The sequence below is a fragment of the Tiliqua scincoides genome, unplaced genomic scaffold, assembly GCF_035046505.1.
Source record: "Tiliqua scincoides isolate rTilSci1 unplaced genomic scaffold, rTilSci1.hap2 HAP2_SCAFFOLD_78, whole genome shotgun sequence".
Classification (NCBI taxonomy): Eukaryota; Metazoa; Chordata; class Lepidosauria; order Squamata; family Scincidae; genus Tiliqua; species Tiliqua scincoides.
The window spans coordinates 110,824-138,323 of NW_027101658.1; the positions used below are offsets into that span (position 1 = coordinate 110,824).

General features: G+C 54.9%; 1 protein-coding gene and 1 pseudogene across 1 annotated transcript in view; both read right to left on the reverse strand.

The window, feature by feature from the left end:
* LOC136636061 (ephrin-A3-like) overlaps nucleotides 1-24,490 on the reverse strand; it is a 44,472-nt gene extending 19,982 nt beyond the window's left edge. Inside the window, exon 1 of the mRNA XM_066611087.1 lies at nucleotides 24,390-24,490. Coding sequence (XP_066467184.1) covers nucleotides 24,390-24,490 — 101 coding nt within the window. The remainder of the gene's footprint in view (nucleotides 1-24,389) is intronic.
* A 1,243-nt stretch (nucleotides 24,491-25,733) lies between these two features.
* LOC136636064 (5S ribosomal RNA) lies at nucleotides 25,734-25,852 on the reverse strand (annotated as a pseudogene).
* Between the last annotated feature and the right edge of the window lie 1,648 nt (nucleotides 25,853-27,500).

A 27,500-nucleotide genomic window follows, 5' to 3' on the forward strand; every position in this document is an offset into this window, starting at 1 on the left:
GCAAGCGGACTTAGCGAGCAGCGCCCCCCGCGGGCACACTGCAGAGCATTCAGACGTGCAAGTCGCTGCCTGATATGGGCAGCCGGGATTTTTGCGAGAGGTTTGGGGTTCCTGGACAGCTCGCCCAGGTTGTGTTTCCAAGCGCTGGAGGAGAGAGGCTGGACCGCTTCACCCAGGTCCCGTGGCGCTCAGCTCCTGCCCGGGCAAAGCACACCATGTGCTGCGGAAAGGACACGTCCTCCTGCCATAACTCACTTGAGCCGTCGCCTGACTCTGTTTCCCACGTCATGGAATCCCACCCCTAACTCTGCAGCAGTGCTGGGGAGAGGAAAGGAAGAGGATGCCTTGATTTGGACACAGGGAAGCAGGCAGGGGAGCTCAATGTGGAAACAGGGCCTGGCCCGGAACCTTCACGGACCCAGAAAAAGGCTTCAAAACGAAGCCGAGTCACGAGTTCGAATCTCGCTTGGAGGCAAGAGTCTGCTCGGTGGCTGCCAAGCACGGACATCCGCTTCACATCACCCTCCCCCCACCCTACACATTTTGCAATACGGAAGATAGCGGCCGCAGCCAACCTCCCAAGGCTGTTGCAGGGACGTGCGTTCTGCACATGCTCAGAGAAGGGATGGAAACCTATATTTTTGGTCGAGAAATTCTTCTCGAAAATTATTGCAAAGCCTTTCAAAAGATCAAGCAGTCGGATTTTGCCAGTCCCTGGAACGGTAGACGGTCTGTGTGGATCCTGGCGTAAAATAATACTTGGTCCTGGTTTGTAGCTTTGTGTCACTACATATAAGTTGGGAGGGGGAGAGTAAGGGAGGATTGTGGCCTCCATACCCTGCTTGTGAGGGTCCCAGGTGCACCTTGCTGTTGGAAACAGGAAACTGGACAAGGGAGACCCCTAAGGTGCAATCTAGCACCCTTATAAAGTATCAAGGAGCGAAGAGAGACGTTTTTCTCGCCCCATTAGGAAGGACATCCAAGGCAACTGACTGGCGAGAGAGTCAGGATGGAGAAAAGGAGGCCCCCTTTTAGCACCTCATTCACCGGTGGAACTCCCCACCACAAGAAGCAGGCCGGCCACTCACCTGTGGAACTCCCCGCCACAAGACCAGCCACTCGCTTGTCTGGCTGCCAAAGGGAACCGGATTAAATCGTGACGGAGGGCAGGTCTATCAATGACGACTAGCCATTTTGGCTCTGCAAAATGCCTTCGAAAACCAGAGTTGGGCCCTGATCCTGCCCTCTGCTCGAAAAAGCACCATCTGGGGACCCGCCTCGCCGTCACCCCTGCCCTGGCACAGGGAGGGTTAAGCGCCGTGGCAGAACGGAGCGGCAGCCCTTCTGCACGACTGGGCTTTGCGAGCAGCGCTTCTAGGGCAGTGGCGCCTTCCATCATCCTGTCGGAGCCGGGCAGATGGATTTCCCCTGGCAGAACCGCGACGAGAGCTAGCCAGGCACGGCGCCCGGCGGCCCAGGCACCGCCAGTGCCCCAGATACCTGGCAAGCCGCGGCAACAGGGAGCTGGGAGGGGCCGGACGCGCCATCTGTCAGGCTAAACGGAAGACCGGCCTCGCACGTCCAGCTGCCGCGATTTCAAGGGACGGGTGCGGGCCACAGCCGTGAGGGCAGCTCCACACCGGCCCCTAAGAGCCCGCGTGCCGATGGCGCCGGAGCGGACGCCTGCAATATCGCTCGGGGTCAGAGCGACGCTGCGTTCCAGCTCAATACGCCCAGCCTGCCACAGTGGCCAATTAAAGGCCTCGGGGAGGGTCAGGAGCAGGGCATGATGGGAATATCCTTCCTTCATCACTGGATCACTGCGATGGGCAGGCAATGATGTGTGTGTCCCCCTTCAAGTCACAGCTGCAAAACACAGCCCTCCCCCCTGCCCTTTCTGCCACACGTGGCCCCGTGACAGAGCCAGTAAATGGTCACAGGTTCGAATTGTGGCAGCATCTCCTCGTAGAGCTGGGGAAGTCCCTTGAAGGGCGGCTGCCAGCCGGTGTCTGACAAGGCTGAGTCACTCGGGATGAGGCAACTCCGTTTGCCACAGGTGGCCTGGATCTGCGGCACACCTAGATAGGTGCAGGTCAGGTGGTAGCCAAGTCTGGCCTCTACAACACCCTGCCTCTTGGGTGTCTCTAAAAGAGCCCTGCTGGATTGGACCCAAGCATACCTTCCACAGGGGCCAACCAGACGCTGCCAGGAAGCCCAAGAGCAGGGCATATAGACAATAGCCCTCTAGGAGTCAACAGATATACTGCTCCTGTACATGGAAGTTCCACTCAGCCGTCAAGGCCAAGAGGTCTCTCCACCGCCTAGCCCAGCATTCTGTGGCCAGATGCCTCCATGATGTTCAACACAGTCCTTCCTTCTTTGTATGCCCTGCTACCACCAGGCATTCAAAACCAGCCTGCCCCCAAACTTGACATTAGCTCCCATGGCCACCACCAGTTCCTAAATCTCCATACATTTGGCTGTAGGAACATAATAATAGTTATCATTTGTATACAACATTTTTTTGAACAGTGCTCCACGTGTATTCTTTTTTCGGTGTCCTACAACAAGGTGAATGAGTGCTATTATGTCCATTCCGCAGATGGGGAAGACTGAGGTGCCGATGTTTGCGGCAGGGGCAAGATCCACCACACCGGTTCTCAGTCCACCGGGGGACCTAGAGCAACCAGCCGCGCATGGCCTGCACGTCTAAGGACTGCGCAACTTCAAACTGATCAATCGCACTGTCCAGGCGTCCGTTGCATGCCCTGGGGGTCCCATTTTCTTTCTCCTCTATAGCCCCAACCATTCGAACTCGACTCCTTTGGAAGAAGGACATAAGAACATCAGAACAGCCCCACTGGATCAGGCCATAGGCCCATCTAGTCCAGCTTCCTGTATCTCACAGCAGCCCACCAAGTGCCCCAGGGAGCACACCAGATAACAAGAGACCTGCAAGGCTTCCTGGGAATTGTAGTTAAGAACATCAGAACAGCCCCACTGGATCAGGCCATAGGCCCATCTAGTCCAGCTTCCTGTATCTCACAGCGGCCCACCAAATGCCTCAGGGAGCACACCTGATAACAAGAAGACCTGCAAGGCCTCCTGGGAATTGTAGTTAAGAACATAAGAACAGCCCCACTGGATCAGGCCATAGGCCCATCTAGTCCAGCTTCCTATATCTCACAGCGGCCCACCAAATGCCCAGGGAGCACACCAGATAACAAGAGACCTGCATCCTGGTGCCCTCCCTAAGAGACTCGTCCTGTGGCCTCCCAACCACCCTCCACTGGCTCGACCACATCCATAACACAGCCTGAATCTGCAGAGCGGACACGGACACACACACACCCCTGCCACTTGGCCACCCCACAGAGGCAACACCATCCGAGACGACACTGGCCCCCATGCTCCGGCTTTGCCGGAGCGCACTGGGGGAAAATATTGATTGGGCGAGAACAAAACAGCTCATTGATTTTACACTTTCTTCCCCGACAGCGCGCATAGAAGAACAGATGTGGGGGGGGGGAGACGAACGGCTTTTTTTGGTCCTTTTGTAGGATGCTACTCCCTCGGGAAGCCACCCAGAGCTTGCAAGCCAGCCCGAAAGACTCACTAGCCCGGGAGGAGTTTTACAAACCTGCTTGCTGGAAGAGCCTGGTGGTGGTGGAGGACGGGATGGCCATGACTGAGATGTACAAAATAAGTCAGGGGATGGATCGAGCGGACAGAGGGGTGTTCTTTTCCCTCTCACGCACCAGAACCGAGGGCCAGCCACTAAAACTTGAGCGTTGAAAGAGTTTGAACAGACACAAGGAAATGCGTCATTGTCCTGTGTGACGTTAGTCTGCGGAACTCCCTGCCACCGGACGCACCGATGGCATCTGGCCTCGAAGTCTTTGAAAGGGGCTTGGACAGGTGGATGGAGGAAAAGTCCGTCACAGGTTACAAGCCATGATGGGCATGTGCAACCTCCTGACTCTAGAAGCAGCCTATCTCTGATTGCCAGCTGCAAGGGATTGGCCATGGATACGGACCTCTTGTTGCCTGGGGTACTCCTTGAGGCATCTGATGGGCCACTGTGAGATACAAGAAGCTGGACTAGATGCACCTTTGGTCTGATCCAGCAGGGCTCTTCTTAAGTTCATTTGGGGGGGCTGCTTTAGCCTTCCACTTATCAGTCTTCCACACACCTTCCTGCTCTCTCCAGTCACCGCACTATCTACTCCCCAATGTCTTCCTTTCACTCCCCCTTTTAAAATGAGCCCTTCCTCACCTAGTGGACTCTTGACTTGAGAATTGGAAGCATGCAGGGGTGTGGGTGTGTGTGTGTCCCCAGTTCTCAACAAGTCAAAAGCCACCGGCCTAAAAGTAGGACCATCCAAGGGAAGCCAACTTATCTGTCTTGCTCACCTGGAAGTGGTTTCAACTCACCACAGGCGACTAAGGGAGCTCTTTGCAAGCTTTTCCGTGTGTTATTATTAATTATTATTATTCTCATTTATTAATTTCTACGGGGAAGAAACAAAACAGAGGTCTGCAGGAGGATTCCGCCTCTCATTCATCTGTTCAGGTCTCCGACTTGACCCCCTTTCCAAGCTGTTTCAAGGAGGGGGGACAAAAAAAAAACAAAACCTGGGTAGATTCAGCTAGCTGGGTGGCACTGTTGCCAACCCGCACACAAGACGCTCGCCAAGGAAAAGGCAGAGATGCTCAAGGAGCCGAAATCGGCACCACAGCCTTGCAGATTGCAAATGCACAGAAGCCTCGTTTCGCGCACCAACCCTACAAGGCGGGATGGGCCCATTCCAACTTTGTTGATGGGGAAATGGAAGCAGAGAGCCAGTTGGTGATATTTTTCTTTTTCCAACAGCAGGCATCAATTGAAACAAGGGAACAGCTACTCGCCTGGGGTGATTAGGCATCTCTTCCAGGCAACCATATAGGGAAGTTTACATATAGGGGAAGTGAACTGTGTTTTCTCGCTCTCCGTTCATGTGCCATAAACGTAAGAGGCTGAAAGGGATGAAAGTTTATGAGACGTCTGGTGCAGTGGTTAGAGTGCTGGACGAGGAGAAGAGAGACCAGGGATCAATACCCCTTTTGGGGATCTTCTCTCGGACACCAGCTCTCGGCTAAGCCTACCTCACAGGGTTAGTGTGCGGGGAAAACGGGAGGAGCAACCCCCATGGAGGGGACAGCAGGATAAAGATATAGTCTGTGGAACTCCTTGCCGCAGGATGTGGTGCTGGCGTCTAGCCTAGACGCCTTTAAAAGGGATTGGACAAGTTTCTGGAGGAAAAATCCATTACGGGGTACAAGCCATGATGTGTATGCGCAACCTCCTGATTTTAGATATGGGTTATGTCAGAATGTCAGATGCAAGTGAGGGCACCAGGATGAGGTCTCTTGTTATCTGGTGTGCTCCCTGGGGCATTTGGTGGGTTGCTGTGAGATACAGGAAGCTGGACTAGATGGGCCTGTGGCCTGATCCAGTGGGGCTGTTCTTATGTTCTTAACTACAATTCCCAGGAGGCCTTGCAGGTCTCTTGTTATCTGGTGTGCTCCCCGGGGCATTTGGTGGGCCGCTGTGAGATACAGGAAGCTGGACTAGATGGGCCTTTGGCCTGATCCAGTGGGGCTGTTCTTATGTTCTTAACTACAATTCCCAGGAAGCCTTGCAGGTCTCTTGTTATCTGGTGTGCTCCCTGGACATTTGGTGGGCCGCTGTGAGATACAGGAAGCTGGACTAGGTGGGCCTATGGCCTGATCCAGTGGGGCTGTTCTTATGTTCTTAACTACAATTCCCAGGAAGCCTTGCAGGTCCCTTGTTATCTGGTGTGCTCCCTGGGGCATTTGGTGGGCCGCTGTGAGATACAGGAAGCTGGACTAGGTGGGCCTATGGCCTGATCCAGTGGGACTGTTCTTATGTTCTTAACTACAATTCCCAGGAGGCCTTGCAGGTCTTCTTGTTGTCTGGTGTGCTCCCTGAGGCATTTGGTGGGCAGCTGTGAGATACAGGAAGCTGGACTAGATGGGCCTATGTCCTGATCCAGTGGGGCTGTTCTTATGTTCTTATGTTCTTATGTTCACTGTGAGATACAGGAAGCTGGACTAGATGGGCCTTTGACCTGATCCAGTGGGGCTGTTCTTATGTTCTTAACTACAATTCCCAGGAGGCCTTGCAGGTCTTCTTGTTGTCTGGTGTGCTCCCTGGGGCTTTTGGTGGGCCGCTGTGAGATACAGGAAGCTGGACTAGATGGGCCTATGTCCTGATCCAGTGGGGCTGTTCTTATGTTCTTAACTACAATTCCCAGGAAGCCTTGCAGGTCTCTTGTTATCTGGTGTGCTCCCTGGGGCATTTGGTGGGCCGCTGTGAGATACAGGAAGCTGGACTAGATGGGCCTTTGGCCTGATCCAGTGGGGCTGTTCTTATGTTCTTATATAAGGAATATAATTTTTGAAGTCATTTTTTTAATGGCGCAGGAAATGGGGAGATTGCACCCAGGAAATGAGACACCACATCTTTCCCTCCCCCCCCCAAAAGCCACACCTTGTTCTTTGCAAGGTAATAAGCACATCAGCTCATCAGGAGGGGTGGGGGGGGAATCAAAGCCCCTTTCTTATATTTCCTCCCAGCTGCCATCACCGCCACCCAAAACTGGTAAATCCCAGCAAAGCGTGAACCTTCCCCCGCTCTGGCTAACAAGATCAATGGGATTTTTAATTGAGTTTTAATTAAGCAATCAATCTGCAGCCGGCAACTCAATTAAGGCCCTGTGCCGCGCACGGGAGCATGGCCCACCCCAGTGGTGTTTTGGTGGCCAACTGGCAACGCTTGGGGTGGGTGCCCTGGCCCCTTCCTTTCGCATCGTGGTGCCAGTTTCCTCCAGCTCCCCCACCCACCTTCAGCTCTGCCACCCTTCTGTTCGTTCCAGCGGCAGGTCTCTTCGATGGCTACCAGGGACATGCAAAACTACCCTGCAAAAGCGCCGTTTCTGCACGGGAAAGAAACCAGGCCAGTTTTCAATCAGGCCCAGGATCGTGCTTCCGACAGGGGACAGCCGGAATCTGCCGGGAAGCGTAGACGTAAGAAACAGGGGTGATGGCAGTCCCTTGTCCGTACCTGGGATGTGAAACTCCAGAGAGGCAGCGTCCAAAACCTGCAGCCATCGCTATTCCTGACAGCCAGATGGCTCTAGACCAGGGGTGCCCAAACCTCGGCCCTGGGGCCACTTGCGGCCCTCGAGGCCTCTCGATGCGGCCCTCAGGGAGTCCCCAGTCTCCAATGAGCCTCTGGCCCTCCAGAGATTTGTTGGAGCCTACACTGGCCCGACGCAACTGCTCTCAGTGTGTTTGACCTCTGTGTGTCAGTGTGTTTGACCTCTCGGTTTGTGTGTCGGTGTGTTTGACCTCTCGGTGAGCTGTGGGATGAGGGCTCCCTCCACTGCTTGCTGTTTCACGTCTGTGCTGCAGCAGCGGCAGCAAAGGAAAGGCCGGCCTTGCTTTGTGCAAGGCCTTTTATAGGCCTTGAGCTATTGCAAGACCTTCATTCATTCATGTAAGTTCATCTTTAATATATTCATTTATGTAAAATTATGTAAATTTATTCAAATTTGAAATGTAAATTAATTCTTTTCCCCCCCCCGGCCCCCGACACAGTGTCAGAGAGACAATGTGGCCCTCCTGCCAAAAACTTTGGACACCCCTGCTCTAGACCTGTGGTTCTCAAACGTTTTGGCACCGGGACCCACTTTTGAGAATGACAATCTGTAGGGACCCACCAGAAGTGATGTCATTAACCTGGGAAAGATGTCATGACCAGAAGTGACATCATCAAGCAGGGAAGTTTGGACAGCCCAATACAACAAAATTAGATTAATTAAAGTATATTAAAAGTTTATAATAAGTTTAATAATTAAAATAAAGAACATTCCTACCCTCTCAAATAGTTGCTGATCTGTTTTATAAAAGCATTCCAAGGGCTGCAATCCTGTCCACACTTACCTGGGGTAAACCCCATTGACTATCATTATTAAAAGCATATATACAGTAGCCTGTCAAAAGTACAGACCTGTAACATTTCCCCAAACGCAGTCCCAGACCAGGGTAGCATCAAGTCTACTTGATTAAAACAGTGATTTTCAACCTTTTTCACCTCGCGGCACACCGGCAAGACACTAAAATGGTCAAGGCACACCATCAGCTTTTTGGCAATTGACAAGGCACACTGTGCTGTCGATGGGGGCTCACATCCCCCAATGGTCCTATTGATAAACGACCCTCTCCCAAATTCACCACGGCACACCTGGGGACCATTCGCGGCACACCAGTGTGCCACGGCACAGCGGTGGAAAAATGGCTGGATTAAAAATAAAATGTACATTGAAATGAATGGAGACTTGCCTGAAATTGGTTCACGGCCCACTTGGTGGGTCCCAACTTGCAGTCTGAGAAACGCTGCTCTAGAAAATCCCCAGATCTGGAAAGACAGCAGCACCTCTCCTCTGTGGCTGGTCTCTCAGCGACTCATTTTCAAAGGGACACTGTCTCCAGACATGGAGCTTCAAGTTGACCAATCATGACCACTGATAGGAAAATGCCTCAACCCCCCCCCAACCAGGAATGTATCTTTTAGAGCCATTTAAGGCAGTGGTGGTTGCCACGTCCCACGGCAGTCTTGCCCCTTGAATTCAGGGATGTGGGAACAGGGAAATGCAACATGAGGGTTCAAGAGGGGGAAACACTCTGCGCGTGCTCAGAGGGCACCCATTTCCAGGGCTCCAAGACAGTCGCTTGCATCTGCGCCAGGCCATGAAGTTCAGGATCAGCTCCCAACATGTCCACACTTCCTTACTTTTTTTTTCCACCTCACCCAGGGCAGACACCCAGCCAAATCTGATGCCATGACTCACCCCTGACTCACCCTGGCCAAGCTTGGGGGTGCCGCCTTGCCCCCAGGGGCCTGGCTTGTCTTTTACCTAGGAAAGAAACAGGATGCAAGTCCCCCTCCCTGCATTCTTGCTGAGGACAGACAAGGCTTCTAAACTAGCAAGAGTTGTCTGAGGGTAACTACCGCCCCAGTTAACATTTTCAAACTCCCCCCTTGATACAAAGAACATCTCACACTCTGTATGTGCTCCGGGTCATACGGTTCATACTGCGTAAGTCCCAATGCAAACACCGGTCTCCAAAACAGATTCTGGAGCTGAGTTTCTGGCACGGGTTAAGCCCCCCACCCAAGAGTAGCGACAGACACACACTATGTACTCCACAAGGGAAAATCCAGAAGAGGAAAGGGTCTAGCCCAGGGGTGCTCACACTTTTTTGGCTCAAGAGCTACTCTGAAACCCAGCAAGGCCCGGAGATCTACCAGAGTTTTTTTTACAATGTTTGCGCCATCATAACATATAACATTTATGCGTACAATGTATGCTGGTGTACCTTGAGCCCCACTGAGTATAACAGGACTTATTCCTGAGTAGACATGCCTAGGATTAGGCTGTGAGGCTGCAATCCTAGCCACACTTACCTGGGAGTAAGCCCGATTGCGTACAATGGGCCTTACTCCCGGCGTTTCCTCCCAGAGGCACCTGAAGGGGGGGTCGGCACTCCGCGATCTACTCATTTTGTCTCGCGATCTACCGGTAGATCGCGATCCACCTATTGAGCACCCCTGGTCTAGCCATTAGCTGCCAAGGAGAGAGAGAAAATATTTCGCGCATGCTCTAGAGACGTTCTCATTATTCTTCCAAAGAGAAAAAACTTTGCACGTGCTCCAAAGAAACTCTCCTTCCTTATTATTCTTCCAGACTTTTGGAGCTCGCACCCCGGGAAACAGCACCTTCTCAGCCATTAATCCTGCCCCTCTCCTTTACTGACTGGGAAAAGAAGGCCATCCACCCACAGTTCCTGGACCTCTCCTTTGCCTGTTCCAAAGTCAGGCTCCGGAATTCAAAAGCTCTGCAAGGATTAGCCCCTAGCTCAGGACAAGGCCCAACTTTATCCACTGACATCCAGCGCCTATGCTATGTAAAAGGCACTCTGTGCATGCTCGAGAGTGACCTTGATGAACGAATGTATTCCAGAACTGAGCCTATCCTACGCTTCCTTTAAGGAGATGGGGAATTTCAACAAGGCTTTTCCCCCTCCCATTTTGTCCACACAAGAACCCCGCGACGGAGAGAAAGAAGTGAGCACAGCCAGGATTTGAACCCAGATCTCTCCAGTTCTAGCCACATCCTCTATCTCTACTGCACAGACATTGTTAGACACCCTGAGACTATTGCTTCCTTTTGGGAGGGGGGGAAAGCAAAGAATACAAAAGCTTAAGTTGGTAGTCCTCATGGATATGGGCAGGCTGGAAGCCCTGAGGGGCCGCTGGGTACAATTTGGGGCAGCTGGAAGCTGTGGGGCTACGCTGAAGGAGGGGAAGCCAACATAAAGGATGCAAAATGATGAAATATTCATTTAAAATTCAGATACCCTGCCCTTTTGGGGGGCGGGGGATAACAAAACAGGAGAAAACAAGGGCTTGGTTTGCAACTTTTCCCAAGGGACGCATTTCACCAGCCCAAAGCCAGGCCTGGATTCCATTGCCTGGCCATGATTCGAACTCAGTTCCCGACTGCACCCTCTCCATCCCAAAGCGAGAGTATAAGGCCTGAGCTTTCTCACCTGCTGTTCAGATGACCTCTTCTCCCCCCCTCGTCCGCCGCCAGCAGAAAGCCTCAGGCCACCCTTCTGCGGCCCTGGAGAGCGAGCAGCTGTTCCCCCCCCCTCCCCGGCACAAAGACACGGCAGGCGGCAGGTCGGCAGGGCTGAGAGGCTGCCTCTTTGAAGGGTTCTCACACTCAACAGCTCGCAACCTCCAAAGAAGACTCTGCCGTCAAGCAGATAAGAGCCCCCTTGAAGTGGAAACGTTTACGGGTGCCAGAGGCGGCGCAGGTGGACGTGGCCTGATCTCTTTCGGCGGCAGGGCAATGACGGCCTTCGGCTTGCCAGGCAAGAGGGCACAGGCAGCTTGTGGACAAGCAGGGCAGTGAACAGCCAGCAAGTGGTAGGGGTCCGGGACGCCCCGTGGGCTAATATCCATCAGCCCCCATCTGAAGCTGCTGAGCATCACATCCTTGTCCCTCTAGTACTCATCACACAGGCTGTTGATCGCTTTTCCTAATCTCCAAGGAGGGTCCACCAGCAAGGTCCACCCTCCCCTGTGGCTTGCTTGCCACCACCTGGCATTTACAGGTAGACTGCATCTGAAGAGGGAGGTTCTGTCCGTAGCCCCCACAGTTCCCAGCCAATAAAACAGAGGCCCAACCAGTCCAATTCTTCATTCGCTCAGCCCAAGGGCTCCATCTATTGCCATCTGTTCCCAACAGGGACCGGCAAAGCCTGCGCACAGCCCTCCTCTGGCTGCCGGTTTCTCCGAGGTAGACTGTCTCCGAATAGGGAGGCTCTGTTGATCTAACAGCCCTCATTGGGGCCAAGGGAAGATTCCCAGGTCAGCCCCCCCCAAAAAACCTACAAAAAAGGGGTGCTTGCACAAGAAGGTTGCTCCCGAAACCTGTCCATAACCCTTGGCGCAAACTGATTTACCCAGAATCCTCCACCTGCACCTCACCGCCAACATCCCCCCCCCAAGCAGTTCCCTTCCTGGACGCAGCCCAAATCGTTTCAAAGCTGCTTCATCGGCCTGACAAAGTCGATCCGGGCGCCACTAACATAAACACAAACAGGCAAGGTGTTCTTTTTTCCCCCTCACTGCTGTGGCTCAGGCGTCCTGCTGCGCGACTGGGACGGCGCATGGCAGTGCTGACCTCTGACCTGGAAACAAAAGTGCGTCCATCCCTTCCCAATCATCCAAGCCTCGCCGAAAATGGTGAGCATCTCTTTCTCTCTGCTACAAATTTCCATCTGGATGTTTTATAGTTAGTACCTGGCAAATCTGAAACCCACACACCCCAAATACACACCTTCGATTTGAGCCCCTGCACCGCCCCTCTCAGTACAGCCTACCTCGCAGGGCTGTTGTTAGGTCAGACTATCACACATGTGCTCCAGATCCGCAACCGGCCACAGCTATACAAGAAGAGGACAGACCTTCTCTACCTCCTGCGGGTGGGATATTTTCACGGACATCGTTGCTTGTCCCGCTTTGTGGCTCGGTAGGGATTCGAACCCAGGTCTTCCCGGTGCTCTCACCACTACAGCACACTGACCAGGAAAGAAGGAGACATTCTGGTTGCCACCAGGTGCAATGTAGAGAAATAGACAGAGGCAAGTGCAAATCTCACTGGGCCACGGAGCCTGCCGTGGGGCTGCGAGTGGGTCTTCTGAGCAGCCTACCTCACAGGGTTGTTTCCAAGGATGAAATAAAGACTGGGCATGCTTGGAAGAGAAACGGCATTTCTATGTAGAGTCACTAAGAGACTGATGAAATTTTGTGGGGGGCGAAGAGAAGATAAATGGGGGGAAGAGGCGAGGTCCGAACGCAGCTTAATGGATCAAGACTGCGCAAGCTTTAGTGTGGCACAGAACCCTTCTCCAGTGGAGAAGCATTGGGGGAAAAATTCCCCACACACACACCCCAGAGAAAGACAGAAGATATAGGGGTCCTGATGTCCTTCCCCCCAAAATCCGGTCTACCAGAATCGACAATCATCCCCGGACAGGAGACAAAAATCTCAGTTCTCTGCACCATACCTGCAAAACCGACATCAATCCATTCGCCTTTGTTACTCTGGCCTCCCCCCAACCCCCCAGCACAAAGATTTCTGATTGATCCCAGTTAACGGTTTGGCACACAGCGATTTCCCCAGCAAGGGCCATCGGGAACACACCGAGGGAGAGAATCCCAGCTTTTTTGTCGAAGGCCAAACCCAGGGAGTTGCGTAGATCCATGCGCGGGGGGGGGGGGGGGAGGGGGTTTGTCCTGGGCTGAGCTGTGCAAGCCTTAGACAGCCACAGAACGCTTCTTCAGAACAAATGCATTGATTTTCACCCAGGCACATTTAAAAGTGTGGTTCTTCTATGGACTTGTTTCTGCGCAACTGCTGTAGCCATCCCCGTGCTGGATTAGTTTAGGAGAGCCTGCGTTCAGCCATGACACTCAGAGCGCGCCAGTGGGCTGGTTTGCCTCTCAGCAGAGCCTACCTTGCAGGGCTGTTGTGAGAATAAAAGGGGGAGGACGGACAAACCACTGACACCTCCTGGAGGTCTTGCGGAGGGGGGGGGCAGGATAAACACGCAAGCATGGTCAGCACCGAATGTTTCCAACGGCACACAACCCAAACATAGGTTTTAAGATAAGATGTGGAGGTTGTCGCTGTTTTGGTTGCGGTTCACACACACCCCCACAAAAGTATAAAGTTAAGCGTCTGTCGCCACACTCGAGAGCGGGGAACGCAATCCCAGCCAGCGCTGTGCAGAGACGAGGGCGCGTGAGTGAGGAAGGCGGCCTCCGAGACTCCTCGGGAAGGCCCCCCCGTGTCAGAGAAGACGCATCTGTCTGGCTGGTTTTAAAAAAAGAAACCTTGGCAGTTTCCAGAAATCCCACTTCAAGATTTCGGAGGCTGGCCGAGCGGGAAGGCAGACTCTCCCCCCAAAAAAGAACACACACAGACGCACAGACACACAGGGAGTTTTGGTTAACAGGATTAAGATGAATCCAGAAAAAAAGCCGCTTTTAATCTCCACCCTGGGGTTAATCTGGATTAAGCTCCCCCATTGCCAATCTGGATCTTGCGCTGTTCAACTCACTGCTTGCCACGGCCCGGGGAGGTGGGCTCGGTGGCAATGAAACCACACCCCCTCCCGACAAACACAAAGTCACGCTCTGATCGCCCGCCAGCCACCCCCCTGCCCCAAAAATATCTGAACCCCACCTTCCTGCCGCCAGTGTCGATTTTTCCCCGTCGCTCCTTGAACCGGCGTTAAACCCGGGATTTGCTCTCTCTTGATCTGTGATCCCTCTTTAAACAGGGCCAAAAGGGCGCGACGGGGCAGTTTGCTCAGCGGCGAAGCCCTCTCTGCGCCTTCTCCGCTACGTCTCGGCTCTTTCCGCGCTACCCAAAATGCACACACACGTACGTCCCTCGCCGCAGCTTCCCGGGATGTCCAATGCAACTCCAGTTTTCGCAACAGAAAAACTATGGCAGCCCCCCACATCTTTGCTGAACTCAGAGGAGCTTGCCCCCCTGGATGAGTCACTGCTCTGAGTGTTCACCGGGACTGAGACTCATTCAGAGACACAAGTGGGCACTCCCCCTCTCTAAAGGCAGGCAATTCTGCTTTGCGTCTGCACAGCAAAGAACAGACAGACCCAATCGCGCCAAGAGTAGGGCAAGGATACAGCCCAATTCCCTGCCCTCGGCAGCAGCTGACCGGAAGAAAGCCAGACCAGGACAGCTAATCGTACAGGGACACATCGGGCAAACTCCTCTACGGCTGGGTGTTCCGGGTTCCTGGGGCTCGCGTTTTAATTTGTTCTCATGGTATACTATTTTGTGAACTGGTGCTGGCAAACGGGTTAGTGGTGCCGATTCCCACTCGCTCGCTTTTAAATCTGGTTCTCTTATGTCCAACCGACACGACAGCTTACCGCAACGGAGCAGAGAGGGAGACTGGTGGGAATGAGGCATTTTGGGGGGAAGGACCCCCTCCAAAGGATACACAACCACCAACCACCAAGGTTAACACTTCCCGTGCCTGACCACGGCTCTGGTTATCGAGTTGGACCGAACCAGGACTCCAAGCAAAAAACCGGTTCCAAGAGGCTCATCCGGTGAACCGGCACAGAAGCATGTCTCGGTTGCCTCGGACCGGAGCTGAAGTCGAACCCAAGACCGAGCCCCCAAACCCAAGAAGCGGTTTCCTTCATCAGCTGTTTGTCTGAAAGGTCTCCGGTGCAAAATGTGGCCGGGGACCAAGCCACTTTCAAAAAACGCCAGTTCAAAACCGGCACGTGAAAAGATGGCTGGAATCGGATCGCCTTAATGGTTCACCTCCCTTCTTACACCGCCGTAAAGTGCTTCCAGATGCCTCTGCTCCTTGTGGCTTTTGCTCCCTCACGCCCTCCGAAGAATTCCCAAACCATGTGTGGCAAGAAAGAAACAAAATAATTGAAAGTTTCGTGTGAGTCTCAAAGACCCACTGACAGAGAAGGAGGACCGCGGGAGCCACTTCTCAGCCCCGGCCTCCCTTTCTCAATCGGGGCCGATTCTCACTCATCCCTGCATTGGATGAGACTAGATCCCAAATGAAACGCTCTGCTGTCGAAAGGGTAACCTCCGTCGCAACTCTGGATGAGTGCCGGTGCAGAGCGTAAACTCACGCAAAGAGGCAACTTGGGGGGAATTCTACATTTCCGCATTGGGTGGGCTTAGATAAGCAGCAAAATTGACCCATGCAACTCACCGCCACATGTCTGGAAAGAGGGGGGCCCAGAGCAGAGACCCATGCAGATAAGCAACAGACAGTAGGCCACTGATTGGGTTGGGTCATTTTCTTTGGTAGCCTATAGCACCCAATGTGGGACTGTGACGGAGGGCACAATTCTAAATAGGTCTACTCCGAAGTAAGTCCCATTTTGTTCAATGGGGCTCACTCTCAGGAAAGTGCACCCCTTCCTGGGAGTAAGCCTCACTGAATCCAACGGGACTTCCTTCTGAGTAGACAAGCCTAGAATTGACCCAGTCTTCAAAAAAGAGGCTGCAATCCTATATACACACCTTCCTGGGAGTAAGCCCCAACTGAACACAATGGGACTTACTTCGGAGTAGACACGCGGAGGGTTGCGCTGGGACTGTTGCAGCCCTGGAAGGCGTCACGCCCAGAGCAGAGACTCATTCCGAGACCCGACAGGCAGCCTCTTCAGGTAGCAACAGCACGTCTCTGAGCCGGGCACGAGGGGCTCACCAACTGAGTGACCTGCCCTCTAAGTCTTTCCACAAAGAACCCAGGCGGGCACACAAAGGGCGCCATCAGGGCACAGACGACGGGGGAACAAGACCCCTCTTGTCTCCCTACTCTGTTGTCCACCATAGAGAGGAGGAGGAGGAGAAGGAGAATGGCCTTTTCTTTCTGCTATTCTTCCCAGGCACCTAGCTACTGAAAAATCACACACACACAGCCAGACATCGCCGCCGCCCCGAGCCTTCTCGTGTGAAAAGTTTCGGAAGGGCTGGGCCTTCCTGGAGTGCAGCCAGGCGAAAGAGGGTGGCAAAGCAAGGGACGTCCCAGCAGCCAAGGAGGGAGAATGAATCTGGCTGAGCCCCAGTAGCGAACCCAAAAGGGATGCAGCCCATACATGGGAGAGTAGCAAGAAGAACCATTAACCCCCACCCCACCCCACGGGCTCCATTTCCCCAGGACGTATTTCTAAGCCTCTGGTTCAGGCACGGAGACTAAACACCGGAAAAGTCTCCAGGGCGTCCGATTCTGGCACAGGGTCTTCGGAGGGGCGCAGACCGCGTGAAGCGGCCGGCGTGTCCCCAGATGCCTGCTCCAAAATGGTTCATTTTTAAGGCACTTTTGGGCGCGACAGGCTAATGCAACAACAACAACTCCCCCACCAAAAAAAAAAAAAAGCCGCTTTCAAAAGCGGTTTGTAAACCGGTTCAGACCCTTGGAACCGTAAGGTCCAAGATTTGGCACCAATTCCAGAGCTCTGGAAAAGATCGACACACTCTTGGAACCCCTGATTGGGCCGGAGTTTGGCCCCCTGGTTTTTATTGATTCCTTTTTACATATTTCTAGCCCAGCCTCCCCCTGAAGAGCTCAGGGAGATGTATATGATTCCTCTTGTTCTCACATCAACCCTGTGAGGTAGGCAAGGCCGAGAGAGAGTGACCGGCCCAAGGTCACCCAGGAAGCTTTGTGGCTGGGTGGGGATTTGAACCTGGATCTTCCAGGTCTAAGTCCGACTCCCGAACCACAACATCATCCTGGTTTTAAGCCTCTGTGCAAGAACACGGCCCAAATCGCTTCTTTATCCCGAATGGATAAAGGAGACCACTAGTCCACGGAGAGATTGTAGCCCAAACCACAACCACACAGAGATCAACATATACAACAGGGTGTGAGCGCCTAGCTCTGGCAACCAGGATGCCAAGCGACTGACTAGGCAGTGAGTAGCACACCCCTTTGGCCATCTCTACCCAGAAAGCCCTGCATCATCTCAGCCTAGATTTTTCCACCACAGGCAAACTTATAAGAACCAAAAAAGACTGTAGGAATGGCCAGTCCTGTTTCTTACCACAGATACCTCCAAGAATTCCTAGAGAACCTCATGAAGGTCAGATCCCTTTTCATGCTGTTCCCTCCAGCAATAGAGACTCAAAAGGTAGCGTGCTGTTAAACCTGGAGGTTCCACTTTGGAACTCCACTTGACCTCCGCCCTTTTCCAGGCTATCTAAGTTAGGGACTTACAGCTACTCCCTGTCTTATGCACGGGAACCAAACTTGGGGGGAACCCTTGCTATGCCACCTCCTGCCACCTAAAGACCCCTCCTGCTTGCCCCCCTGTCGCCCCCCAAACTCTCAAGCAAGGGGAGAAAGAGGGCCGGGACTGCAATTCCCGCTGCCCCTCTTGCAAGGAGTGCCTTTTAATCCCAGCATTTTTTGCATGGCGTGCAAGCTGTGATCATTGGGGGGCGGGGGGAACTGCACGGACAGGAGGCCAGCCTGTCGCCCCCATGCAGCCTGCAGCCCGGTGCAATTGCCACCCCTGCACCCCGCTCAAGTGATGCCACTGTCCTAAATGGCGGGAATACAGGGAACGTTCGTCCACTCCAGGCCCTGGGATTGCTTCCTGACAATTTGCAGGATCAAGAAAAGGGGGAGAAACTTTTGTCCAAGACTAATGGGGGGGGGGGGACCGGGATAACTAGTACAATTTTCAGTAGCCTATAAATCGATTCAAGCTTATTTGGGGTGTAAGCACCATGCCTGGTAAAAGAACGACTTGACCAAAGCAGGCCAACGCCGTCCTGCAGATTGAACCAAACGCCACCCAAACCAAAACGTCCTTTGGACTCTCTCTCTCGGGCCAGTTTCGAATTCGGGGCCGAACAGGTTCACTGCTTGCCAGTGTTTTCAGCAAACCGTTTTCAACAGCGTGTGGGTCTTTCAGTGATGATCACTGGAGACCTTTATAACCAAGCGGCAGGCTGGAAATCTTGTAATTAATTTTATATTAAATTTGGGGGGGGGGAACTCTGCTACATGGCCCAAGTTGAGATATCATAATTATTATTATTATTACGAATTCTCTATTAATTAAAGCATCCCTTCCTGCTGAGCAGGGCCAATTCCTAGTTTATTATTTTTTTAAGCTTCCCTGTTCCCCTTGGAATAAGCCCCCCCAACCGCCATTTCCTTTTCTTTTAATGCATTCACCGACATATCCCACTGTACTCTCCCCAAATACCACCCTAACCCAAAAGAGGGGAAGCCTAGAAGTTATGGAGCGTCCCTCTCCAGGGTTCCAGGCTCAGGGGTCCTTCCCAGCCCGATCAGGGATTGAACCTGAGACCTTTTGCGTGCAAAACAAGCACTGAGCTGCCCTTTTACTGCACCATCCATGGGCTTGCTACCGTCAGTGAAAGAGATTGGTTCTCTGCCCCAAGGAGCTCACAATCTAAATGAGACACAAGGGAGACAACAGAGAATGGGAGGCCAGGGAGAGGATGGGGATTCGAGGGTTGGGCCAAACGCAGCATCGGAAAGGTGGGCGATGAGAAGGGGTTCTAAGAGGAATGAGAGCTGAAGCCACAGAAGTATCACCTGGAAGTGACATCATGGCCGGAAGGGACGCCATCCATTTAGCCTTCAAACCTGAACTGCGATCAACCCAAGGCTCATGCTGTTATCTCGCAGCGCTCAGAATTCAAACATCTCAGCTCGGAAGTCCAAGCAGAAGGCGGACTTGGGTTCTTCTCCAACCACACAGCCCTCTCCTCTTTCCAGGACCCCCACCTATTTTGGGCAAAGCACCCGGCTTCTCTCCCACTGGGAGCCCGTCTTGCCCAATAGCACCGTAGCCTGTCTTGTCAGCTCTGTATTTTCAAGGGCAGCTGAGCTAGGTCTACGCAGCCCACCTGAAAAACATGACCCACCGAGTGGGTCCTGACCCGCAGTTTGAAAAACATTGGTCTAAGTTATTTATAGAGTCAAACGGCTCTTCAAAGGTCATCTAGTCCAACCCACGGCTCGAAGCAAGAAATCTACAAACTGAGCAAGCCTAACAGGTGGCTGTCCAGTCTTTGCCTAAAGGCCTCCAGCAGGAGAGAAGCCACCTAGCCCCCGAGACGCTTGGCTCTATTCTTGATCTGTTCTTCCCAATGAGCTGTCTCCGATTGTTGTACCAAAATTTCCCCTTGCACAACTCAAGCCGTTAGATCTAGTCCTGGGGAGGCACAGAACGAATCTTTGTCCTTTTCTATGGATATAGAGAGGAAGGAAGGAAGGAAGGAAGGAAGGAAGGAAGGAAGGAAGGAAGGAAGGAAGGAAGGAAGGAAGGAAGGAAACATTTCTCCCCCAGACAGACAGATATTTGGAATTCAATACTATTCCTCACCCTGAGAATTTAAGTTGCAAAGCAGGTTATACTTTGCAACTTAAATGACATGATGACACTCGTTTTATTTATTTATTTTACTTTTTGTTAGCCGCAATAAAAATCATTTTCTCAATTGCTTGTTAACCACATGCATGACCAAGAAAGAACATGTATGTATAAATTTTGATTCAACGTGTATCCTGTTTTAAATCTTTATTTAATACTGGAGAATATCATCATTCTCTCTCTCTCTCTCTCTCTCTCTCTCTCTCTCTCTCTCTCTCTCTCTCTCTGGACACATGTGTTGTCTTTTCAATCCGGCACCAAGCTGAAGACCTCTTGTTGCAAACCATTTCTGCACCTGATCGCCCCTCAATTCAAAAAGGGGGTGTGAACCCCCCCAGAAGAGGAGTCCGGAGGTTTTGAACGAAGGCCAAGAGAAATGTGCAGGTCTCCCTTCCACCGGACCCCCTAGGAAGACCACCCTCCCGGCCTTCCCTCCACCCACCCCAAAGCAAGCAGTGGCTCTACCACTCATCAGGACGCCGGTCACATCTGCCCTTGTCCAGGAAAACACACACACACACACCACACACCAGGAGACCAACGCAAGAACCTGCTTGAAAAGGGATAGGCACCAGGGCTCTTGGAGAGCAGCAAAATGGCTACAGTAGACAGATGGACGCAGCAGGGCACCCCAGGACCAGACAACCAAGAGGAGGAGGAGGAGGAGGGCAGGCTAAGTGACAAGCCGGGCAGACGGCTGGAGAGAACCGACCGACCAAGGCTTGGGAGGAAATCCAGAGAGAAGGAAGGGTCAAAGGTCAGGCTGGGGAAAAATTCCCAGACACCGGTTCCCCCGAGTGCCCCAAACCACCATACAGCCATTTTGGTTTCTTGAAAAGCTGGTGTCGGGCACACACTAGATTTCACGTTGGCACCAGAAAACCAGATATATATATATTTATTTTTCCAAGGCCTGCAGGCAAAAGGGGCCCTAGGCCAAGCCAAGGCCAAAGGTTGGCCAAGGGGAAGGCCCCAGCAGGAATCCCAAACCATCATGCGCTTCATGTGGAACTGCGGCTCGGAGCGCATGCTCCTCTGGCAGATGTGTGGCACGCATGGTGCAAAGCCCCTCATTTCTTTGCTACTGGAGGGGAGCCCCCCCCCCACTCTGGGACCCATGCCAACGGGAAAGGAGAGAAGAGATGGAGGATCATAAACTAGCTTCGTACGGTGGGGGGGGGGGAGGTCCAGAGCCTCTCTAATAATGGATCGCCAGGGGAATGGAAAGGGGTCAGCTCTCTGGAGGACGAGAGGCACTCCATCTCTGCCCCGGCGCAGGGGGTCACTGCCCCTTGGCTGGCACCCAGAAGCAGGGGTCCCGCGGCAGCCAGGCACAAACGTCTTCCAAGCCACCAGAGCCGGGGCGTGCCGCGTCGCCGAGGGTTGTTTACGGCTTGCACAACACCCAGCGGCCGGGCCCACGAGGACTAATTCCACCGATAATTTATCCCCCCAAATCCCGGCGCAAGGGTATATGTGCGCGCAAGGCTGCAGTTGAGCCAGCGTTGCCGCACTGCTCCGCCATAAATATCCCCCACGCACCGGCAACTCGGCTCTGCGGCAGGGTACCCGCTCTCTCCCCCCCTTCCCCGGCTTTGGCGTGTCGTAAAGACAGGGGTCCAGCACGTAAGGTGGGGCGGAACACGGAAAGGGGTCTAAATAGGGGTCCCTCCGAAACCTTGCGCTCCCCACACACGTAGCCCTTGGCGAAAGGGGGGGTAGGCCCGAGAGGCGATGGGCGGCGGCGGAAAAAAAGGCCCGGTTTTGAGGCGTTTGGTGCAAAGCCGGCCCTTATAAATCAAGCCAGCCAGGCCTCTACCACCCTGCCCACCATCGCCAAGCAGGCCCAGTGCATTGTGGGTCAGGATCCATCAAGCAGCTCTACCTGAGCCCTCTTGCCAGCTCCTTAGCAACCATCTTTTCTCCCCTCCTTCCCCCCCCTCCCCACACATATACACAACACACCATTAAAAAGTCACACCAGGTTAAGGAAGGAAGGAAGAGTGGGGCGGGGGGTGGTCCCGGCAAAGGAGCCCGCACTGGTCGCTCTGCCATTGTGTGGCGCCCGCCAGCGCCCAATTCAGAGGCGCAATTTATGGGGCCTGGACTTCCGCCTCAGAACACATTCTCAAAGGCTGTGGTGCTCCTCTGGCACACAAAAGACGAGGCGGCGAGGCGAGGAACGGAGGGCGTGAGACCCAGACGCGCAAGGACGTACGGACGGACAGACGGACCGGGGAGGGGGGGGCGTCACAGGCAGCCACGACACGCATACCGACTGCTGCTGGAGCCAGCCCTCCCTGCCTCCGCCCGTGGCCCGGCGCTGGCGAAAACGGGAGCCACAAGCACCAGGCGCCGTGAATGGACGTTGAACAGGACAGGAAGGGGGCGCTGGGCACTTAGCGGGCCACGGAAAGAGCGGTCCCCCTCAGGGGCCAATCTGCCCCTGTGCCACAGCGGTGCTCCGAGGGGACCACTGCCACACCGGCTCCCTTGTGGCACTGCCACGGTGCGCCCCTCCTGTCCTCTACCCCACGAGGCCTCAGAGATGCGGCAACGGGTGCCGTTAACTCCCCCATTGATCGGGCCCCCTGTGGCTTTGCTCAGCGGCCATGACAATTTCCAGATTATTACTTAAAACCCTCATTGATTAAAACACACACACACACACACACAACATGTGGTGATGGCTCAATGCTCCTCCACCATCCCTGGATACAGAAGAAGCCTGGCACAGAGAACCTGTGGAACCGGTGGCTGCCGTCGGCACATGACAACACCCACTCAAGTCTCTCGCTACGCCAACCCAAGGGACACAGGGCTTAACGCCATGGCTTGCCAGGGGAAGGGGGCAACCCAGAGCTGGAAGAGCGGGAGGGGTTTGTCCACAGCAGGGGCCACTCAAAGCCTGGCCACACTCCCATCATGCAACAGGGCCGTTGCCAACCCCAGCTACGTTCCAACAAAAGCCAGCCACATTCCTCATTCTTCCACATCTCTGGCCATCGGGCCTCCAGGTACCTCAGCAGGGCTAGCGGAGACGTGCCAAGGAGAGACACCCTGGCGATAAACTCCGTGGGCGGGCAGGCCTATGGCGATGGGCTTGACTCACACTCTGGCACAGGGACAACTGGGAGGTCCCCTCCCCTTCCTAAACCCCCTTGCCACCACCTGGGTATTTACTGGGAACCCCCCCCCCCACCCTCAACGGTGCAGATATTTCCCAAGCCAAAGAGAATGGGGGGGGAAGCGTGATCAGGATCCTTTGCACCCCTGGCGCACTGACAGCACATGAAACACTTTGGCAGTGTGGGCACATGCGGTGATGAAAGGGCTGGCCGCCATCAGTCCTGTTTGGTTGAGGGGGGGGGTTTTGCAAAGCGAGGTTCTTTCTTGACCTCCAATCTGCTCAGCCCCTCTTCTGGGCTCCTAGCAGGCTCGCCACACCGGCGCATGGGGAAGGGTGATCCCTGTCGAGGAAGGGGTGAAAGGTGATGCGTGCGCCAGGCTTCGAGGAAGTGGTGCCCGCTCCGGCGCTTCCTGCCGGTGCCAAGCTCTTGGCGAGGCAAAATGAGCAAGGCACCCGGCAGTTTTCCCTGCCCACCCCACGCCCCAGCAGGAGCGTTGAGAAACGGCACAGACTCTCCCCTGGCGCCTTGCCGATGCGCTTGCAATAAACACCCCGGAACATCTCTCCTCTCCTTTCCTCTCGCCAGGCGCGCACACACACACACACACACAGAGCACCTCGCCCAGTTCCCAGTGGAGAGGCCCAGTGTTCCCTGGGCACGTGCCCGCTGGGCGCTCTGGGGACAGGGTGCACACACACCTGGGAAGCATGGCAGCTGGGCACCCACTGTGCATCAATGCGCTGCGGTTGTGGCTGGCATGTGCCCCCCTTGTCTGGCAGGGCCACCCACCCTGTCAACGATGGTAGGGGGAGGAGGGAGGGTGTCTGTCATTTGGAGGTTGCAAAAAAGCCTATATAGGTCATGCCACATCCATCCAGTCCTGGGGTGGCGGGCACATGGCGATGGAGGTGGGGGGGGTCAGGCGCATGCCAGTTAAGTGTGTGGGGGGTGCACTGGAAAAGGGTGCTGCCTGGGCACTGATGGAACCAAGGGAGGGTTGGGGGGCACAGAGTGCACATGGGGGAGTGGGGGGGGGCTGCAGAGGGCACTCCGCTCGCCCTGGCTCTGCGACGTGACTCCATCACCCCTTTTTTTGGGGGGGGGCACTGCCAGAGAAGGGCAAGTCTAGGAAAAGTCGCCTCGAAAGCGGGCACGTTGTGTGTGTGTGTGGGGGGAGATGGGGGGGTTTGTGAGTGTGTAGCCCCCCTCCCAGCAGCGTAGCAGCAAATGGAGGCCACGATGCCTGGATGGGGAGGGGGGAGATGAATCACAAAGGGGGGGAGAGGGAGAGACGGGCGAGGAGAGACGGGTGGGGGGGAGGGAGGGAGGGGAGACGGGGGTCCCAGTCCAGACAGCCGCCAGACGGGGGGGGGAGGAAGGAAAACTCACTGCAGGGCAGCCCCCCCCTACAAAAGCAGGACCCCCCCCAAGTCCGATGAGGGTGATGAAGATGAGGAGGAGGGGGGATGGTGGCGATGCACCCACCGCTGGCCCCCCCCGGCACGCGCCCCCTCTCCACCCCACGTGCGCGCGCGCCCCCCACGGGCAGTGCGCGCGGCCGCTCCCCCTCCCGGGACTCCGATCTCCCCGACCCACCCCCGGCGACCCACCCCGGGCCGGCGGCCACTCACTGCGGGTTGGAGCTGTTCCAGTGCACGGCGTGCCGGTTGCCCAGGACGCCCCCCGGGCACAGCGGCAGCAGCAGCAGCAGCAGCAGCGGCAGCGCGGCCATCCCGATCGCCCAGCCCCAGCGCCGCCGCGATGCCGGAGAGCAGAGCGGTCCCGCCGGCTCCTCCTCCTCCCCCCGACGCGCGCCCCCGCCTGCGGGGCCGCCCCCTCGCGCGCTCCCGCCGCCGCCGCCGCCGCCGCGCTTCCCACGGGCTCTCCATCAGCTGGGCGGGGGGCGGGGCCTCCTCCTCCACGCCCCGCCCCCTCGGGGCACACCTCCCCAGAACATCTGGAGAGCCCCCCCCCAAAAAAACTGGCACACCACACACCTCTGCGCCCACTGGAGAAGTCCCCAAAGGACCCTCTGGTGCCTTTGGCCGAGACCCTCTGACGCCTCGGCCTTGCGGTCCGCAGGACCCTCTGCCCATGCTCAGAGGCACTCTCTCTCGCTCGGCGGACACGTCCTCCGCAGAGGGAGAGCGCCACTGAGCATGGGTGGGGGACCCTGCGTTCAGCCCATCTTTGTATGGGTCTGGGGGGGTCAAACAGAGGGTCCTGGGCAATGGCTTCCAGGCTAGCTGAAGACCCCCACCCCATTGGCCCATCCTTGCAATCGGCATGGTCCTCTGCCCCTACTCAGAGGCTCTACCCCTCTGAACAGGAGCGTCTTGCACTAAGGGGTTGGTTACGGCCCATCCTTGGTCACGGGGCTGGGGGGGGAAGCAAAGACGGGTCCTTCCAGGCAATGGCTTCCAAGTTAGCTGAAGACCCCAACCCACCCAACTGGCTCAGCCTTGCAATTGGCGACATTCACAGAAGATCAAGGGCACCTTTGAGCATGGGCAGAGGACCTTGCTTGCCCTCAATGGTTGGATACAGCCCACCTCTGTACAGGGCATGAGGCTGGGTAGCAGAGACAAATGGTTGGCAACCTTCAGTCTCGAAAGACTATGGTACAAGCCTGCAGCACCCGGTATTCCCTGGCGGTCTCCCATCCAAGTACTAACCAGGCCTGACCCTGCTTAGCTTCCCAGATCATGGTACAAGCCTGCAGCACCCGGTATTCCCAGGCGGTCTCCCATCCAAGTACTAACCGAGGCCTGACCCTGCTTAGCTTCCGAGATCATGGTATAAGCATACAGCACCCGGTATTCCCAGGCGGTCTCCCATCCAAGTACTAACCAGGCCTGACCCTGCTTAGCTTCCGAGATCATGGTATAAGTCTACAGCACCCGGTATTCCCAGGCGGTCTCCCATCCAAGTACTAACCAGGCCTGACCCTGCTTAGCTTCCCAGATCATGGTATAAGCATACAGCACCCGGTATTCCCAGGCGGTCTCCCATCCAAGTACTGACCAGGCCTGACCCTGCTTAGCTTCCGAGATCAGACAAGATCAGGCATGTGCAGGGTAGCAGAAACAGAGTCCTGGGCAACCAGGACTTCCAGGCTAGCTGAAGACCCCACCCCAACATCCTAGCAAACAGTATTAATTGTGGCCAGCTGTTGAACATCTGGATGGAGAAGTTAGGGGCTGCCTTTCAAACACACACACACACACCCTCTACTCCAAATAGTGCTAGGAGCTGTTCTATCCAGAGGAGAAAAAACATCAGGCCCAGTTCCAATTTCCGGTCCTCTCTGGAAGACCTGGAGGTATAATGGAAGATGAAAGTGCCACTGAGGGTGTGCAGAGTGTTCCCCCCCCCCCAACATGTCTAAATACAGGCAGCCTTCCCTCCATGCATACTCAGAGAGAACAGCCTGCAGGGGGGAAAAAAGGTGCGACTGCCTTGGCACCTTCTTTGTGACAAGCTGTGATGTGAAAGTGGCATGGAGCCCTCAGAGAATCCACAGGACCAACACCGCCCCCACCTCCAGACCCTTATGTCTTCTGGGTTTGAGAGGCCTTCACCGGGCCACCCTTGGGGCTCCTCGCATCCCAGAAGTGCTGAGCTAGGAAACCGCGACACAGACACCTGCCCACCCACCAGCAAAGCAGAGCGCCAGCCAGGTGGAGGCCTTGCCTGAACATGTACCAGCTCCAGCTGAGGTGCGTCAGGAATGTTGCCGGGAAGAGCCCCAGGCCAAGGTGCAAACCCTGTCCCAGCAGCTGCACCCTTCGCCCTCTGGAATGGGGACACACGGGGTGGCTGCCTTATGTCGGACACAACGCCGCTTCTCTTCGAGTCCGACCCTCGAGCCGCCAACCTCAGCATTGTCGAGCACTGACTGGCAGCACCGAGATTGGGGACATCCCTCTCCTTGTCACCTGCCCAGTGTCGATGTGGTGGAAGATGGCTCTTACCTGGACTTCCTTGTGCTTTCTTGCTTTCGCTGATTTGGGCAATCAGGGGTCCCCTCTACCCATGGCGGAGCAGTGATGTGGCTGCCTTTGGTAGTGGGTTCTGGGTTCCCTTATGGACGGACTCACTAATTAATCTCTATCTAGTTTTCTAGCACCGTTTATGTGCCAAAGCACCCAGCTGTAGCAATGGCAAGGTGACGGAGGTCTCTGCCCCGAGGCCCATACAGTCTACGCATTTAAGGTGGAGAGGCAACCGAGGGAGGGGGGGAAGATGGAGGGGAGGGACGTGCAGACAAACACAATGACCTCCTGGAAGGGGGGAATGGCAAGCTATAAACTTTTAAAATAAATACATGTGTGTCATTCAGCGATGGTTCTGACCTCAGGGAGGCATGATTCAAAAGGTCACTGTGCTCTTCTATGGTAAGATAAGCGGGTGTAGCATAGAGGCAAGGGCACCCAGCTGCGAATCACATGGATAGAGGGTGGTTCTCACACGACACCAGAACCAGGGGGACGCCAACAGCTAGTAAAACTGGGAGACAAAAAGGAAATTATTTTTTTTCAGCCAGCATGTCATTAGCCTGTGGGACTCCTTGCTACAGGGTGTGCACCCAATGAGAGTATACACAGCCACCTCCGGCTCGGGCCTCCCAGTTTCCGATTCCCAAGTCATTTCATTCCAGGGCTTGTCTCCCCACCCCTCCATTTCTGGTCTCACTAGGCCGCACTGCCTCTCTCCAAAGTGATCAGGGGCACTTGGCTCCG